The sequence below is a fragment of the Manis pentadactyla genome, chromosome 3, assembly GCF_030020395.1.
Source record: "Manis pentadactyla isolate mManPen7 chromosome 3, mManPen7.hap1, whole genome shotgun sequence".
Classification (NCBI taxonomy): domain Eukaryota; kingdom Metazoa; phylum Chordata; class Mammalia; order Pholidota; family Manidae; genus Manis; species Manis pentadactyla.
Genome location: NC_080021.1, coordinates 101,016,384 through 101,030,563, shown reverse-complemented (window position 1 = coordinate 101,030,563; position 14,180 = coordinate 101,016,384). Strand labels below are relative to the sequence as shown.

At 45.7% G+C, this 14,180-nt stretch overlaps 2 protein-coding genes across 25 annotated transcripts in view; one reads left to right on the top strand and one right to left on the bottom strand.

The window, feature by feature from the left end:
• The window catches only part of FRMD4A (FERM domain containing 4A), a 573,879-nt gene extending 563,709 nt beyond the window's left edge, over nucleotides 1-10,170 (top strand). For 9 of the 12 annotated variants that reach the window (XM_036908068.2, XM_036908069.2, XM_036908066.2 and 6 more), the window contains one exon: nucleotides 9,126-10,170. In XM_036908068.2, the coding sequence (XP_036763963.2) occupies nucleotides 9,126-9,228 (103 nt within the window). In that variant the 3' untranslated portion in view covers nucleotides 9,229-10,170. Of the gene's footprint in view, nucleotides 1-1,912; nucleotides 1,985-9,125 lie in introns of all 12 variants that reach the window. The other 3 variants (XM_036908067.2, XM_036908064.2, XM_057498212.1) reach the window with 1 other exon arrangement.
• The window catches only part of PRPF18 (pre-mRNA processing factor 18), a 78,031-nt gene continuing 67,041 nt past the window's right edge, over nucleotides 3,191-14,180 (bottom strand). For all 13 annotated transcript variants that reach the window (XM_036908072.2, XM_057498218.1, XM_057498216.1 and 10 more), the window contains 2 exons: nucleotides 9,957-10,096; nucleotides 3,191-7,095 (listed from right to left, as the gene is read on the bottom strand). The gene's annotated coding sequence lies outside the window, so the exon portion shown is untranslated. The remainder of the gene's footprint in view (nucleotides 7,096-9,956; nucleotides 10,097-14,180) is intronic.

The window sequence follows — 14,180 nt, the reverse complement described above, 5'->3', positions numbered from 1 at the left end:
GGCAGTGGTTCTGGGAATGTGGGGAGGTGATACCAGGAGTCAAAGTGCATTTCTTTGGCTAGAATCCCATACACCATGTGATTTGGGTTCTGGTTACACCAGGCAGGCTGACTTCAAAATACCAGGCAAGGCAGAAGGGAGGATGAGATGATGTAAGCACATGCTGTGCCTCCCTCGTGGTGTGTCTGCTTAATCAGGATGCATCTTAAGGAAAAGGCAGGAGGCTCAGCTCCCATCTTGTCCTGGACAACCAGGTGTTGTCAGTCACAAACGGGATCCGGTACCTTGAGACCCTTGAGAAGTGGCCTACAGCAGAATAATAGCCCCACAGGTCAGCTTCTTACAAAGCCTTACCTGCAGGCATAGAGCATCATAATCTCAGGGACTTTAGGGTGTTTTATCTCCTGAAGCCAGCAGATAGACACAGCCTGCTTTCCTCACAACTCCTGCCTCTTCTGTTGTGAGGACATCGCCTCTAAAGGTGGATGTTACATCCTGTCAGTGCCTGTCGGTTAGAGGTGTGAAGGATCCCTCCACCCAGCTTTATTTGGTTCCTAGTTTAGTGGAGTGTCAGTGGAGACATCTGGAAAAATTTGGCAGCTGTCTGAACTGAGTCATCAGAGAACAACAGGCCCAGACTTGGCCCCGTGGGCTGCATTTCAGGCTCTCATGCTGGCAGACATTTTTTTGTTTCTACCAATTTATCTATAGTGATTTTAAACCAGGTTTTATGGGCCATAGTATTTGACAGAAGAGAAGAGGTGCTAACATTTATTAAGTGCTTGCTGTGTACCCAATGCTGGGAGCTTCCGCTAACATCAGTTCACAAAATCCTCACTGTAAGCTTGCATGGGGAATACACAGATCTTGTAGTTTTGTAGATGAGGCTCAGAGAACATCAGTGCCTTGCCCAAAGTCACATGTCTGGATGCAGCTGTACTTTTAAGACCCCTACACTCTGGACCCTAAAGCCTTGTTTTTTTCCACTAGGCCAGTGGTTCTTAAAAATGCTATCCCCAGACGAGCAGTGTGAGCATCACCCAGTATGTTGTTAGAAATGCAGATTTCGGGCCCATCCATGACCTAGTGAATCAGAAACTCTGGGGGTGAGGCCCAAGCCCTGCAGGGGATTCTGATGTGAACTCAAGTCAGACAATCAATGAATACCCCATCCTGCATTTTCCTTCTTAACAACCCAGAGAAACTACTGGTCCTGGGACAGTCTTCCTGTGTCCACACCCACTTCTTTGACTTTGGGCAGCAGCTACCCTCTGTCCTTTAATTAGAGATCTGCAAAATGGTCCCTAACATACCTCAGCTCTGGTTTGTGTGATCAGGCAACTGCTGCAAGGCCTGGGGCCCGAGAGTTCCACGAAAAGTAATTCATGACAGACAGAGCCTCTGTATATATGGCACCATCTTACTTGGGTAAAGAACTTCAGATTTCGGGCTCTCTCTCTGGATCCTCCAAATTTTCTGGGTCATGCCCAGTCTCATCTGATGCACATGTAAGATTGTTCTTTGATTGACAGTAGGCTCTGCAATTCACAAGCACCCCTCACAAGCCTACACACTTGAACTGGTTTTGGAACAAAAAGATAATTTGGTCCCTAAAGTAAATGCTCTTAACAGTTTGTGTGTTATTATAATTAACAACCAATAACTGTTCTCTGTGATAAAAAATGAGAAATGGGGAAAGTGCCAAAGCCTACCTTCTAACAAAACTAGAGGTCCTTTGACTTACGCATGCAGGTTCAAAGCTCTGCATGGCTTATGTATTTGTCACTAACTCTTGGGTATACAGAGTCAAATATCTTTCCAATGTATTAATAAGCTACTAATCATGTCTGTGTCGGTTCCTCTCTTTAACGTGGCCTCTCTTCTCTTCCTTCTTCTGCTTTCCTTTGTTCAGAGAAGCAACAGAACACTCGCCCATTCTGGATGGGTGTGAGTCTCCACCTCACCAAAGCACTGATGAATAGAGGTACCGTAAGGGCTGTCTGGTCCTCACAACACTCCCCTCCCTGCTCCCACCTATGTGTTGCTCTTGCCCACATCATAATTTCCAGAAGGAAGAAGCATCTGAATTGTGTGTGGAAACCATTATTTTTGTCTTACTTCTAGATACACATAGAACTGTGTGCTTATATGTATGTTTTCTCATCAGATGTTAGATATTACCAGTGCTCCTTCCCAGAAAAGGCCTCAGAGTATGTTTTAGACCTTCCCAGGGGCAATGTAATACACATGCTTGAAGAAGCTTTTCCTGGGTTAGTAATCAACATGGAGGAAACAAAAGGCACCACGCAGTTTACATTTCAAAGCACCAAGGGCAGCCGGGAGCTGATCCAGAAGCACCTGCCAGTCACCCATGACTCATCCCGCATTCTTAAGGGACAGCTGGGTATTCCACCAGGGGCTGTAGGGTACTGCTTTCCCAAATGTGGTCCAGAAATGAGCAGCAGGCATCACCACTGCTGGGAGCTTCTTAGAAGCCAGACTCCTGACCCACTGCTTGATCTGCATTTCAACAAGACCCCCAGGGTGAGTCAAAACGTGGCAATTTGTGAAGCCATGCTGTAGTGGGCATAAAATATTAACACGTGGTCTGGTTCCTGTCCTCAGGGATCAAAATCTAACTGGGAGACAAGATATTGAAATTAAACATCCCTTCAAGGGTTAAGTAAAAGGATATTGGTCAGAAGTGGATAAAAAGTTGTAAGTTTGTTCAATCAAAAGATTGACCTGACTATATTCCAGGAACCATTCCAGAAATCAGAGTTCTCAGAGTTCCAATCCAGATCAACAATTTGAAAATCAGGACCCATACAGGGGGTGTACGAAGCCGCAGCACTGTGTGTCACATGCTCTGGGGCCTCCAGCAAAGGACTTAAAGGGTTCCCAGGGCAGAAGGGTCACTTCTGACTTCAAAGGTCTGGGGTAGGAGGAGGGGATTAGGTGGAAGCTGAGAGAGGCAGTGCCAAAGGCAGCAGATGCAGAACCAGGCAGGTTTGTTTGGAGAACAGCAGAGTCTCATTTTGCTGCAGGCTTGGAGCTGGATGGAAGAGGATCCTGAACACTTAGGGGACTTGCCACAGTTGTTACTGCAGGTCCCTGAGTTGTCAGGTGCAGGATAGGAAAGCAAGGGCATAGCCTTTGAGAAGACGGTGTTAAAATTCAACTGAGTAAATTTGGAAGATCTTAATGGCTTTTTTCAAGAATTAATCTAAAAGACAAAAAGGCGCCCTGAAGGAGCTATACAAAATGGACACCTTTATGCACAGAGGGGAACAAGGAGGTCAGAATAGGCAAAGCAGCAGGCTGGCTACTGAGAGGTCACTTCCTTCAGGAGGTGTCAGGGGTCTGTCAGGCAGATGCCCTAACTGGTGCTAGCCAGACAATCGATTCCTGATTGACTGGGTGAAGATGCCATTTCTGGGAGAGCCAAAAGTATCACTTATATCTTCGTTTGGTGGTGTGGGGTTTAGCAAAAGGGACTCCATTTTGGGCCTGTTTTCTCATTTTTAAAATTCTCCCCTTTTGATCAGACTCTCAGCCTGAGAGGTGATAGACAGTGAAGGCATTAGCGTTACTTCCAGCTGAAGTTATGGAGTTCCTGCGGTTTGTTACTGAGTCTGTGTGTGGTGGTCACAGCTCACGACGCTGGGTTCCCGTCTGTTAATTCGGCCGTTTACTCTGTTCCTTTCCTGACATTCTGAGGGCGATCACTTGCTTGGCGGTTTGCAGCTGCTGAAAGAATACAGCACACCAGGGAGGTTACTGTGATTGCCACAAGCAGGATAGGTGGGCTCTGATTTGCTTGCAGAGCTGTGTTTCTTCTGCTAGAGACTCGGTCTGTGAGGCCAGGACAGTTATTTTCACTTGCTACAAAAATCAGGTTGCTTCCTGAATGCCACCATAGGGTGACCCACCCATCTAACGACATTATCTTCCATTTGCTGCTGTCAGGGACAAGATGGTCAACTAAAACACAGAAATAAGAATTTCTGTGTTCTAGATTTACAGCTATTAGTCTTAGGAATGTTCTGGGGTTTTTTTTTTCTCCCCTCTGGGTAAATAGTTTATCAGGTTCTGAATATCAGCTTCCAGTATGGCCAACTTCTGACCATACAGCTACTTAAAAATCCTCTTGTCAAGTTTTAGCTGTGACAGGTACAAATATTCCTGGTAGTATTGGATGACTCCATAGATGTAAGAGGTGTATCCTCAAAGGTGCAAATGGAAAGAGAGAGAGGAAAATGCCGATAACCAGCCCATCTGGGGGCAACTTGAAATTCTGCCTGCCTCTCTCAACTGGGTGCTGGGAAGCCGGCTCTCGTAAGGACGCTCAGCCTTCACCAGCTTCTGCCGGTTTTCCCAGGATCCTCTGTAGGCTCCAAAGTGAGTCGAGCTTAAACAGTATAGCCCTGGTATCTGCCAGTTTGGCAAGGCTTCCTGTTTTCATTTTAGTTTCCCTTTGGCTGTTTAAGGGAGTAAGTGGGAGTAGTTACAGGAGAATCCCTCAGTCCCATCAGCTCTGAGGGAAGCCCTCCTTCAGGGATACATATGGGGACATCTGCAAGGCCACTGACAGGCCTTTGTTTACAGTTGGGTAATTCTTCAGCGTGTAAAGGCAATTCATATGGATCAGCAGACCGTGAGTACTTAGGACGAGGAGACAGAAGCATAGGAATCATGTCTGTCTTACCTACTGCTTATATCGTTTTCATTAGCTTTTTGCAATAGCTATTTGGACATCTTGGAGGCTTCTGCCTGCCATGCCAGCAAACACAGGTATCCTGCTGTTTGATTTGGGAGCCCCTGGCTTCAAGTGCAGTTAAATGAACCAAGTGGTCTAACCGGAACATTCCCCATAATGGTTGTCTACCTAAGTAAGGAGGTAAACTGAAGCAAGTTCAAATGGCCAGAAGTTGAGTTTATTTGGTAATAGAAAAGGAATTGCCATTTGGGAAATGCATGCCACAGGTGAGTCCAGTTGAGTGTGTGGAGTAGGCTATATTTATAAGCAAGGTGTGCAAATAGGGTGCTGTCAAGCCAGTCCAAACACCAAGTTCACTGGCTTGAGGACAGAAGAGATGCTTGGCAGATAGATGTTTACTGGTCAGGAAGTCTTGGTCTTTTCTGTAAATCAGGCATTTATGGGAAATCAGTCTTTTAGCAAATCCATTTTTCTGAGGTACATGCATAAGATTCTGTGTGTTATCCTCTGGGTCCACCTTCCCCACTCTCAATCAGCCACATTGTTCAGGAGTGGTCTTCTTTCTTGACGAAAGATGTTAGATGGAATACACAGCCCTCAAAGCCCAGCTCTGCATTATCTGGATTAGGGGAGCTGAGTTAGAACAAGGAAGTCCAGAGATGGCTTGAACAAAAACTTGGCTGGTCTTCTCTGCTGATTTCTGAGAAGTGCTGTAAATTCCTGTAAGGTCTCTACTTACACTCTAAGAGCTCAAGTCTGTTAGGAGGCACTGACCACCCAATACATTGCTAGGCATTTGTCTATTCTGCATGGACTATGCCTTTTCACTCATTAACCATTTTGTCTATTTTTCTTTATGGTGCAGTGAATGAACCTTTTTTCAAGGTGAGAGAAGCTTTGGGGGAATAGTAGCAACCAAAAGGCCACATTTGAGCAACTTGTTAAAGGGTCGGGGCACAGAGACTGTGCCAAGGGTTCTGTCAGACTGATGTTGCCCAAAGCTTCAAAAAGGTATGTCATAGGTATATTTTTACAAAGGATAGACAGGCATCACCTGAGTACTTTAAAAAATCAGAACACAAAATGAAATGACAAAGAGCAAAGACCAAATTATAATACAGATTTAAACCAGGACCCAATCCTGCTGGTAAACAGCTGAATAAATCAAAATTCCAAGGTGCATCAAACTGGACTCATGACCAACTTATAAACAATGGGTTTGTTCTTGGACCTCAACTTCCCCAGGAGTGTTAATCCAACAAGTGGTGGTGACTGCAGACACCTCATTCAGCTAAGAGAAATGAGGACAAGTCCAGCTGGAGTCCAGGGATTTCTGTTGGGCTACTGAGGCCTTACCTCTACAGCTGGTGATGTTTTCCAGGGTTAAAGAGGGGTTCTGATCCCAGTCCAATTCGCACATGCTCCTAGCAGAGAAGCAGGGCTCTGCCAAAGGAGTTGAATCCTGAATTAAGAAAACCTGGTAAGTAATCTAACTTGAGGCTGTCAATTCTGGGAGTTCCCAGTGAGGTGTCAGTTTGGTTGTGGAAAGTTAGAGGCACTGCCCTAACATACAGTCATCTGAGCATCCACAGGCCAAGCAGAGGGGACCACCATCTGAAGGGGAAGTTCTGTCAGGGCACAAACCACAGCCTTGTTGACAGATTGACTCTCCTAGATTGGTACATTTGCCCATTCAAGCCAGTGGTCAGTTAGGGTTTTTTTGGTACATTGGGGAGGTCATCTCCTAGCCTGATACAGAGTTGTTCTAAATGCCCCACAAAGATGAAAAAAAGCCCTGGGTAGCCTGACTGCAAACACTTAGCTCTGTAGCTGACATTTTCAAAGGGAACCTAGGTATTCACAGTGATATTAGCGACAGAACTAGAGGATCTCTAACTGAAACGAGAAACCCAGCAACATTACCTCCCTCGGCAGCCACTGGGGAGAAATGAACAAGGGCATTACCTTCCCAGGTCAAGGAGCAACAGAAAAGGGCAAACAGGAGGGAAAAACAGGTAAGTGGAAGAGTCTGATTAATCCACCATGGTGATTTTCATGGTGATGAACAAAGTTGGACATCAAGCTTTCAGTCATATGGAACTGGTCCGGTGTCATCTGCTTCTGGCTGCAGGAAGATCACAATGGCTTTGCCGGTCCGTTCAGATCTGGGGAGTCCGTTACACTGGGCCAGAGGAATCCAGGGCTGGCTGCCTTCAAGTGTAGCTGCTCAGGACTTGGTGAGCAGTACTGGAAAAGGGAGCCCTGTGGTTAATTTATTTTCCAGCAGAGAGTCTCTAGAAGGTAGATCATGAAGGAAGGCAGACATCAGGTCATATTCTTGTTCAGCATAAGCTCTTCACCCGGGGAAGATGTTCCTGGGAACAGAAAATAGGTTGCAGTTTCTAATAGGTCCTGTTGGCAATGTGAGGATCAGAGTAATTTCTTTGCTACAAAATCAGCAGTTGCTAGGGAAAAGCTCCTCCTCAATGAGAAATGGACAGACCATGTCCACTACATATTTGTTCACTTAAGATCTTAAGAAATTTTCATGACTAAAAACAGTTATTTGCCTGGTAAACCCAGATACAATAAAAGCTGTATGTATATAATGCTGTCAACTCTGAACACATACCTGTTTTAATTAAAACAAACTAAAACTCATATGTTCTTGAAGTTTATGTGATCTAAGAAATATTTAGTAAATAAAAGCTAGTTTAAGTGCTTATTTTTAAAGCCAATTAACTATTTAGAGCTCTTTTACAAATGCCCCTGGTTTAGAAACTTGTGTTTCTGTTTCTGGAAGTTAGAATTAATTAAAGTTACCTGCTCAGATGGCTAAAGCTTTATATTAGTGTTTGTGGAGAAGGCAGGTCCCAAATGCCATTCTCATGCCTGCCTCCTGGTGAGCACCAGTGTGGAACCAGGGCTTGCTGGTTCTCTTTCCAGCTCCGCTTCCTGTCAGCTGCACTCTCAGGAGGAAGCTGACATCCTCCTAGCATTAAAGCCACTTGGACACCTGAACAGGCCCACCTGTGTCTCTTATACACCCTACACCCCTGCTGAGGGGTGGGGTGACATTCTGGTGGAGGGCACCACACGGGGCTAGGGACTTTGCATCTGAAGCCACTAAGTGGTATTAACCTCAGTGTACTTCAGGGGTTTCAGACACAGGATGCTCACAAAAGGCTCACAGGTGCTTTGGGTTTCTTGGAAGCCAAGTGAGAAACACTTTTACCAAATCCAGAATGCCTTCACCTGTTTGTTCCTAGAGAGGCCAGCAAATCAACGGAAATGGGGATGAGTGGGACTCATGAAGCTATGTCTAAAATGCTCTTTATACTCATTTTTCTTTGAACCCATCACATTATGGTCTCTCCCCAATCACACTCCTAGTGTGAGGGAGGGAATCTTCTGACACTTACGGAGTTTCCAAACAGATACATCTATCCCCAAAATGGCACATGCTCTGGGGTGGTCAAACCTGAAAATCCAGCCATAACACACAGATGATGTATGAACCCCAAGTCACAGACCAAAGTCACTCACAGGTATGTCACCTCAGAAACTGAAGGCTAAAGGCACACAGGAAGCAGCACGCAGGCCACTTGGCAGCTGTTCTAACAGAGTGGAGGTTAGCAATGCCAGCTCAGGCCGCTCCCCAGCCTCTGGCACCTCCCTCCCCCTTCCTGTACTGAGATGAAGTCTGACCATCTTGCACTGAAAAAGCTAGCTTAGGATCACTGAAAAGGGGCTCTTTCCTAGTAATAGTCCCTAGTACTGATTAGCAGCTCAAACTCCTGTGGGATCACTTCTGGATATGGAAGAATTTACACAGTGATAGTACCTGAAAGAAGTTCAAAAGGCCTTATTTTCAAATCACAAAACCCATGTAATTTAAAATAAACATCACCTCAGTTTCACTACAGGGAAACCAGATGTTTCTAATGTGCCTCTAGAACAGAATAAAAATCTAGTGGACTCTGGTCATGCCTGAGGCTCTCAGAGGACCTGGGGGAACAAGGCCCCTGAGGAACCCAGCCCAAGGGAGCCCTGGCTGCACGGAGACCCTGTAGGGGGCTCTCAAAGCTCCCAATTCTCACGCACATCCCAGACACATGAGTATTTGGGGGACTTCCCAGGGGCCCGGCCGAGCCTGAGAAGCACCGCCTGAGTGCCAGCTCCCTTCTCCTCCTTCCCAGGGTTCAAGGGTAAAGACCCCTGGGTGTGGATTTTTTCAGTCCAGGAGAGCCTTCTGTATCCGCAGCACCCAACTAGGCCCAGTTCCTCATCAACAGGGGAGACTTAACGATCTACATCGACCAGCTATAGACCAACATGGACCCCTGAACACAGGCTGATAGGGTCATTCTCCACTAACCATCTCATCTCCTTGGATTCCCTGCAGGAGCTACAGTGATAGCTGTTTCCTGGATTCCTCCCTCTACCCAGAACTAGCCGACGTCCAGTGGTACGGGCAGGAAAAAGCCAAGCCCGGGACCCTCGTGTGAGCCAGCCGGCCTCTATGCCATTCTGAGATCACCTCACTGCCTCTCATTTGCCTTACCCAAGACGCACTGTCACCCTGCACCAGCTTCAGCCCTCAGCACTTTTCTCCCGTCTCCACATCCCCTTACCCTCAAAAACCTGACTGAGGAGACGTTCTAGAAGGTTCCGGTCCCACTGTGTGATCCCTGGCTCTCATGCCCAGAGAGAGCTAGGCACCAATCCTCAATGGCACCTCGGTGGCTTCTCCCTGCCAGGAACCATCAGGGAAGCTGACCAGCATCAAATTCCTGTGGACTGGTAGAAGTGGCGCTGGTAGAAGACAGGAAAGGGAACTCAAGTACAGGGTGATCTGGAAAGACTATGAAGCATTGGACAGCCCGCCACCTGCAGGCCCACCAAGCCCTTTCTGGAGAGGACACATGGGTGGGAATATTCAGTTGCCACCTGAACTGATCCCTGGGGGGCTGTTCAGGGAGGGAGAGAATGAAAAAGGAAGCTTAACCCATCAGAGATGATCAGAGGATCACAATCAGTTCTATGCTGCCAAAGATTTAAAAATGTAAAAATAAAACACAAAAAAAATAAAGAGGGGCCAAGAGGAAGACATTCTTTCTGCAATGAGATCTCTTAAATTCTAAACTGCTCCTACATACCACAAGTCAAAGTCAACCGTTTGTAAATCATTTCCCCTCTTTATCCCTCTCCCTTGCCATCCCACAGAGAAACTCACCCAGTGCGATGAAGTCGGGAGTGGTGGCTGGCAGAGCTGCCTTGGCTCTCCGTGGGCCTGGACACACCGAATGGATGGGGAGTGGTGAGCGTCCTGCTAGCCCAGCTCTGCAGTCAAGCCCACTGCACAAAGCTGCTTTCCTGTTGGGATTTGTAGGAAACATAAGGTGATGATTGCCAGGTGTTACTCTCCCATTAAACGACCAGTAAAAGTGTATACTGTTTTTTTTTGCACAGAGTGTTTCATTTTATTTTTTTATGGGAAACCAAGGGAAAAGCACACTGCGATCCATTCAAGTGTTTAACTGTTGTGGCTCATTTTATGTTTGTTAGCACTTGTGTGACCAAGAGCCTCAGACCCAACTTCTGGTTACCAATGTGTCACTTACTCAGAAAACCCAAGTATGCCCTTAGGTAGAAAGATTTTACTCACAGGTCTACTGGCTAGCAGGCAGAGCAGGGTTGAAAAAAAATACCAGCTCCCATGATGGACCACATCTGTCTGCAGACACCAAAAGAGGAAGGAGGAAGGACAGCAGCAAGAAGGTGGGTGGGAGCTGCCTTAGACATATGTGTTGGAGCTATGCTTCTTGCACAACTGGAAAAAGCCATTAGTCTTCAAAAGCCTCAGAACCCTTCATAATAACAAGTGCACACACACTTAGTTGTATTATTCAAAATGGCACAAATGCGCTCTCCACATGGTAGCATACCATGCTTGGTGGTACAAGTAGGGCCTGGAGATTTTTTTTCTCACTTGCAATGACTTCCTATTGGAAAGGGATTTGACAGCCAGAGAAAGGAGCTGGGGTGGGGGTAGTTTCATGGAAAAGCAGAACTGAAGTTAGCTTTAGTGTAAAAAGAAAAATCTTTATGTACGTGTAATCCAAGGGTAACAATAGACTCTGCCAGACCATAAGGGTGAGACTGGACCCCATGACCTAACTCTCCATGGCAATGCCCTCGCTGCAACCTGAAAAGCACCAGGAGGGTCACACGCTGAGGGCTGGACCAGTCTGGGCAACACAAGGCCTGGTGTCCCCTGCTCTGCATGCAGAGCAGCAGGACTGGTGACAGCAGTTTGCAGAAGGGATTCATATTCACAGAACACTTCAGTGGTAAACCCTGCAGGATAAATGAAACTAGTAATAATGTTATTAAATGATTCTGGGGGCAGTATTTCTGATGCTCTGACTTTCATGGTTAGAGCTAGGACAGCAGGTTTATTCCCTTCCCCATTTGGAAACATTATACATTGGCCCATTCTTCTTTCTCCCAGAAGATATACAGATAATCAAGCTGAACAATGGGCCGCAGGGAAAGTCAAAAGGGAAACAAGGTGACAAGGCCACAGGGCTGCAGGTTATACAACATGTACAGTAGTTTGAAATCAAGTCTGAAGTCAATTGGGTCAGGTTTTTTAGCCCAGTTGGGTTATAAGGAATGAGACAAAAATTCTTTCTAAACACTTGGGTTTTGGATCTGGGGGGCAGAAAGCAATGGAGGGGGAATTATAGCTCAAACATCAGGATAGTCCAGTGGTAGAGATGGAGATTAAGTGAAACAGGTTTTACTGTTTAACTGCATTGTTGCTACAGAACGCACACCCAGTGTTGGTCCTTTGAGACCGACCTGAGTACTGACCGTGCAGTGGGAAACGGTGTCGTGATCATATACAATCACTGGCGAGCTTTCCATACCCCTGTTTCACTAAAACAAATTAAAACATGAAGCCCCTAGTTGGATATAAAGCCCCTACTGACTTCTTTGGATACGTGTAAGAAAATTGCCTGTTTAGCCAGAAGACTGGTGAAAACACCTACATCAGATTATGTTGTGAGACAGGTGGATTTTATTTTAATATATGCAGATGAGTGTTGAAACTTAAAATTCCCATTTGTTTTCACACAGTATTAGTTTAGCTCTAAATATAGCAAACCCCATCCAGGTGCTATCAGATGACCAGTTACTGCTTAGTTAACTAGGTGTAAAGTTACACATACATTAATGTCAATAGTTTATTATAAGTCGTGTAAAATGGACTCTAGTTTAATAATGGGGGAAAAGGATGAGGTTGCTCCTGAAACTGACTGTAGAGCATGAAAAATGATTTTACTGGATTCTGTTCCAACTGTAATCAATGAAAAAGCTGTATGTTGTAGACAAAACTGCAGAATTTAAAAGAAATCTGCTTTTAATTTATTCTTTTTGTATTAAGAATTTGTATAGTACCTTTACATTTTGCAAAACAGTGTTGTCAACACTTATTAAAGCATTTTCAAAATGAAAAGATCTCAGCTGCCTCTTGGAGATTTGTTTCTAACTGCCAAATGCTTAAGCATGCTCCAGAAATCTGTAATCCTTGTGTGTGTGTTTGTCCTCACTGGGGGCAGATTCTCACTCACTTGATAGGTGATGTAGACAAGCTTGTTTTGTGTAACAGAGGCTAATTCCCTCTTATTCTCATTGCTCTTTGTTGGTATACGAAGACTGTATTCTCTGTGGTGTGTCCCTCCTACTACAAAGAAGGATTTGAGATGAGAGAGTAGTCTTTGCCGGGATGCTATCTTGGTGTTTGTATCTGTCCTTACAAAGAGTTATCCCTGTGCAACGCATGGCATGGGTACTATTCCCACAAAAACATCCCCGGTGGCACAAGCGCTGAGGGGATCTGGGTTTTGGAGGTCACCCTTTACTCTTGTCTCCATGTAGTCCCTGGTTCCATGCAGGATGCAAAGGACCACTCAGGGAAGACAGCAGGGAGCTCAGGCTCTTTGCTAACACTGCTGTTCATCCTGTGCTCACACCACAGCTCAAACCGTCACCCAACCTCTACACCTACAGCCTGCTGGGCCTGCAAGTACAAAAAGTCCACACTTACAGGCAAAGCGGCAGATGGCTTACTCTAGTAGAGACTTTGTGGCAATGCATCCCCGGCTCCTGGCACCCTAACCCACCATGCATCTCTTCACTAGCAGGAACCTAGTCTGGTGGCCAGGAACATCCCTGGATGGAGCATTTGCCACTAGAGTGAGCCAACCCCTACCAAAAATGAAAACAATCCACTGAGAATGCAAGGAATGTCTGGAAGCAGGGCCCATCAGAACAGCATTTGGGACTTCCTACACCTTTCCTGGGAAAGACCAGGGCCTCCATATCTCAAAACAATCAACACTAATTTCAAACAAGCAAACAGATTTTCTGTAAGTCTGTTACATGTAAATATGTCACAGCTGAGGAAATAAATCCAGTATCTCTTCATTAAGCTCTATCATACATAAGCAACTGGCACACAGAAGATGGGACTCCTCCACTTCTTTCCTGCCTTTCAGCACCTACCCCCACATACACACACACTCCCCTGATACAGTGCCAACAAGGCAATTCCAGACAGTTACTCTTTACATAAGAAACAATCCCAACAGAAAGCATTAGAAATAGCCACCCCTTTCCTTCCTTTCTCCCAGAATACCAATTCAAAAGCACTCACAGGCAAACTCCCTAATGAGAGGTGTGTCAGAGAACTGCTGAGGCCTAGCAAGCAGGCAGCAATGTCATCCACTGCATGTGATGAGTCCAGACCTTCAAAAGTTTCCATGCTCATGAATTAGACACATGACCATGACAGAGAAATGAGGTCACCAGCATTAAACAGATAAAAGATTAAAATTAAGAGTCCCAAGGATGAGAGACCAACAAGTGTGTAGATAGGCTCCCCCAATGACACCTTGTCCAAGGAGTTGACTGGTCAGCGGTGGCAGGGGAACAGCCACAGAGCCTGCAGAGATACAATCCTTCTGCCTCGTAGTACTCGCCCTGCACAGTTGATATGGATTAGACAAGAACGGAAGGGCCTGGAGATCTCCATTCAGGAGCCTAAACAGCACGCAGATTAATTGATAAGGCCCATATATTTATAATTTGGAAGTGCACCAAAACTGTTTCAATCAGAAACCCATTTTTCTCTCCATAAAATTTTATCCCCACAAACTAGTGGGTTCTTTTTGTTTTTCATTCATTCATACATTTTCTATCAAACCCACTCCAAACACACCTTCATTCCCCCCATTCTATCAAGACCACTTTGTTATGGTCAAGAATGACTCCCACAAACCCAAATACAATAATTCTCTGTCCTTGTCTCATGTGGCCTATCAGCCACACCCACACAGTGGATCCCCTGCACTTCCCTGAAACACCCTTCACGAGCCCTGGACACCACATT